This window comes from Achroia grisella, unplaced genomic scaffold (assembly GCF_030625045.1).
Source record: "Achroia grisella isolate CSIRO2021 unplaced genomic scaffold, CSIRO_AGI_Agris_v1 utg3447, whole genome shotgun sequence".
NCBI classification, from domain to species: Eukaryota; Metazoa; Arthropoda; class Insecta; order Lepidoptera; family Pyralidae; genus Achroia; species Achroia grisella.
The window spans coordinates 37,345-41,541 of record NW_026712806.1 but is presented as its reverse complement, the minus strand read 5'-3'; the positions used below and the strand labels follow the sequence as shown (position 1 = coordinate 41,541).

General features: G+C 39.2%; 1 protein-coding gene across 1 annotated transcript; it reads left to right on the top strand.

Moving 5' to 3' along the window:
• Positions 1-3,005: 3,005 nt before the first annotated feature.
• Positions 3,006-3,990, top strand: LOC131843811 (uncharacterized). Its single transcript, XM_059192565.1, has 2 exons — positions 3,006-3,600; positions 3,797-3,990. The coding sequence occupies exons 1-2, from the start codon at positions 3,006-3,008 to the stop codon at positions 3,988-3,990; spliced, it is 789 nt and encodes a 262-aa protein (XP_059048548.1).
• Positions 3,991-4,197: the final 207 nt, after the last annotated feature.

Sequence of the window (4,197 nt, the reverse complement as noted above, 5' to 3'; positions counted from 1 at the left end):
CCTTCGCAGTTTAATAATAACATGGCGTACACATAAACTATGTGTTGTTGGTGATATTATGAAAATGTACAGAATGATTAATATGACTGAAGAACATACTAATTTGCAACGAATTCTTTGGCGAGATAATCCTGAGGAAGAATTAAAAGCTTACAATCTTACTACGGTAACTTTTGGCACAGCAGCAGCTCCGTATTTAGCTGTACGAACATTAAATCAACTAGCTGATGATGAATCACAACTATCCAGAGACAGCAAGGATAATAAAAAACGCATTTTATATATCTATATAAAATGCGTTTTTTATTATCCTTGCTGCAAGAAAAAACGAAGAAAACATGTATGGAACTTAGAAGAATTTTAAAGAAAGGTGGTTTTATTATGCAAAAATGGTCGAGTAATTCAGATGAAGTTTTGAAATACTTACAACAAGACAACAATGCAAGAGACACAATAGGGATAAAGTTAGATAAAGTAATAAAAATTTTGGGATTAAAATGGGATAGAAAAGAAGACACATTTGAAATTACAGTAAATTTACCAGAAATGCTTTATCCTATAACGAAGAGATCCATTCTTTCCGATGTCGCCCGTTTATTTGATCTATTTGGATGGCTAGCACCAGTTATTATAAAAGCAAAATTCTTATTCAAAAATTGTGGTTATGTAGCTTAGGATGGGATGATGAACTACCTTCTGACTTATGCGCAGAATGGACAACTTACAGAGAGAAACTAATACATTTGCAAAACATTAAAGTACCACGTTGGTTGAGAACTACATCAACTAACCGCATGAAAATACAACTACATGGCTTTGCAGATGCATCAACTCACGCATATGCCACAGTAATTTACCTTCGAGTCGTAGAGGGTGACGAGAGATATGTGACGATGATTGCATCCCGTACTAAAGTTGCTCCATTGAAACAAATTTCAGTTCCTAAATTAGAACTTTGTGCTGCAGTATTATTAACAGAACTAATCAATGAAGTAGTAAAACTGTTACAAATTTCAAAAAGTAATATTTTTGCTTGGACAGACTCTATGGTCGTTCTGTCCTGGTTACAATCACAACCAAGTCGTTGGCGAACATTTGTTGCAAACAGAGTTGGAGAGATAACACGAGTGCTAGATAATAATCAGTGGAGACATGTTCAGTCAGCTGATAACCCGGCGGACATTGCTACAAGAGGGATTAATGCAACAGATCTAGCAACTTTAAAAACGTGGTGGACAGGACCGGAATGGTTAAACAAGAAACAGATTGATTATGGCAGGTATGACATTCCACAGACAGATCTAGAAGTTAAAAATTCATTACATGCTAGATATATACTAGATAAGAACCGATTTGGGAAAGATTTTCAACAATGCTAAGAATGAAAAGAGTATTAGCATATTGTCGTAGATTCTTGAGAAGAAATGATTCACAATTATATCTATCTAGCTATCTTACATCTAAGGAATTGGAAAGAATATTAGAAGAATGTATAAAATACTATCAAAATTTATTTTATGGAAGAGAAATTATAGAATTACAGAAAGAAGGAAAAGTAAAGAAACGAAGTTCCCTATAACACTTTCTCCATTTTTAGATGAAAAAGGATTAATAAGAGTGGGAGGACGTTTACAAAATGCTTCTTTACCTGATATGACAAAGCATCCGATAATTATACCAGGTAATCAACATATTACTAAATTGTTAATCCAAGAAGCACATATAAAAACATTTCATGGCGGTATTCAGTTAATGATGGCTTATGTGAGAACTAGATACTGGATAATTGGCTTAAAATCAGCTGTCAGAAAATGCATCCATAATTGTAAAACATGTATTGTGAATAAGGCAAAAATAAAAACACAATTTATGGGTCAGTTGCCTGCAGTAAGAGTCAATCAACACCGACCATTTATAAATAGTGGTGTGGATTACGCTGGGCCTGTACTTATAAAAACATCTAAAGGCCGTGGATATCATGCAGTTAAGGGCTATATTTGCTTATTCGTGTGCATGGCAACTCGTGCTATTCATCTCGAAGCAGTCACAGACCTTACTTCACAAGCATTCATAGCTGCATTCCGAAGATTTGTGGCGCGCAGAGGACATTGTTTACATATATGGAGTGACAATGGCACCAATTTTGTGGGTGCTGACAAGAAATTGAAGGAGTTACTAAGAGGAACCAAAATCAAAACACTTGGAGAGGTAATGAAACTATTAAGTAATGAAGGAACAACTTGGCACTTCATTCCACCTAGAATGCCAACATGCGGAGGATTATGGGAATCGGGAGTCCAGACGGTTAAGAGGCATCTAAACAGAGTTAATAAAGATGTTAAGCTTACATATGAAGAATTGTCGACTTTGCTAACTCAGATTGAGGCGTGTCTCAACTCTCGGCCTCTTTGTCAAATAGACAATAACACAGAAAGCCCACTTATTCCAGGTCATTTCTTAATTGGTGAGCCTCTAATCAGTGTACCAGATATAAATTATGAGCAAAGAAAGATTAATATTTTAACCAGATGGCAACTTATTCAAAAGATGACTCAAGATTTCTGGCGCAAGTGGCAAACAGAATATCTTAATACTTTGCAACAACAAATGGCAAGTCGCAGTGCCATCACCTGCTATTGGAGATATTGTAATTGTTAAAGATGAAGATTTGCCTCCTACAAAATGGCTTTTAGGAAAAATAAAATATCTACATCCTGGCACAGATAATTTAGTACGAGTGGTGACAATACAGTGCAAGGGAAGTCATGAAATGAAAAGGCCATTATCAAAACTAGTAACTGCCCTCGCGGGAAGCGGCAATGATGCCGCCGACCGGGAACAAGGCGGGGGGGTAAGGGGAGCACAACCCGGCGCGCCGCGGCCGCCCCAGATGCATATTCCACGTGCAGCTGGACCCCATGGCGAAAGAGGAGCTCGCTCGGCTATATGCTGTCCATAATTGTAAAACATGTATTGTGAATAAGGCAAAAATAAAAACACAATTTATGGGTCAGTTGCCTGCAGTAAGAGTCAATCAACACCGACCATTTATAAATAGTGGTGTGGATTACGCTGGGCCTGTACTTATAAAAACATCTAAAGGCCGTGGATATCATGCAGTTAAGGGCTATATTTGCTTATTCGTGTGCATGGCAACTCGTGCTATTCATCTCGAAGCAGTCACAGACCTTACTTCACAAGCATTCATAGCTGCATTCCGAAGATTTGTGGCGCGCAGAGGACATTGTTTACATATATGGAGTGACAATGGCACCAATTTTGTGGGTGCTGACAAGAAATTGAAGGAGTTACTAAGAGGAACCAAAATCAAAACACTTGGAGAGGTAATGAAACTATTAAGTAATGAAGGAACAACTTGGCACTTCATTCCACCTAGAATGCCAACATGCGGAGGATTATGGGAATCGGGAGTCCAGACGGTTAAGAGGCATCTAAACAGAGTTAATAAAGATGTTAAGCTTACATATGAAGAATTGTCGACTTTGCTAACTCAGATTGAGGCGTGTCTCAACTCTCGGCCTCTTTGTCAAATAGACAATAACACAGAAAGCCCACTTATTCCAGGTCATTTCTTAATTGGTGAGCCTCTAATCAGTGTACCAGATATAAATTATGAGCAAAGAAAGATTAATATTTTAACCAGATGGCAACTTATTTAAAAGATGACTCAAGATTTCTGGCGCAAGTGGCAAACAGAATATCTTAATACTTTGCAACAACAAATGGCAAGTCGCAGTGCCATCACCTGCTATTGGAGATATTGTAATTGTTAAAGATGAAGATTTGCCTCCTACAAAATGGCTTTTAGGAAAAATAAAATATCTACATCCTGGCACAGATAATTTAGTACGAGTGGTGACAATACAGTGCAAGGGAAGTCATGAAATGAAAAGGCCATTATCAAAACTAGTAACTGCCCTCGCGGGAAGCGGCAATGATGCCGCCGACCGGGAACAAGGCGGGGGGTAAGGGGAGCACAACCCGGCGCGCCGCGGCCGCCCCAGATGCATATTCCACGTGCAGCTGGACCCCATGGCGAAAGAGGAGCTCGCTCGGCTATATGCTGTCACAGAGCTCCTCTGCATGCGAGGTGTGGTCACCGAGGCGTGGAAGCCGGCATCGGTGTTCGCGCAATGCCACCGATGCCAGGCGTTCGGGGACGCCTCGACAAACTGC

Excerpts from the sequence above, each read along its gene's own strand:
- LOC131843811 (XM_059192565.1), top strand. The coding sequence starts at position 3,006 with ATGGGTCAGTTGCCTGCAGTAAGAGTCAATCAACACCGACCATTTATA. Across the intron at positions 3,601-3,796 it reads TCCAGGTCATTTCTTAATTG|ATGAAGATTTGCCTCCTACA; the intron begins GTGAGCCTCTAA and ends TAATTGTTAAAG.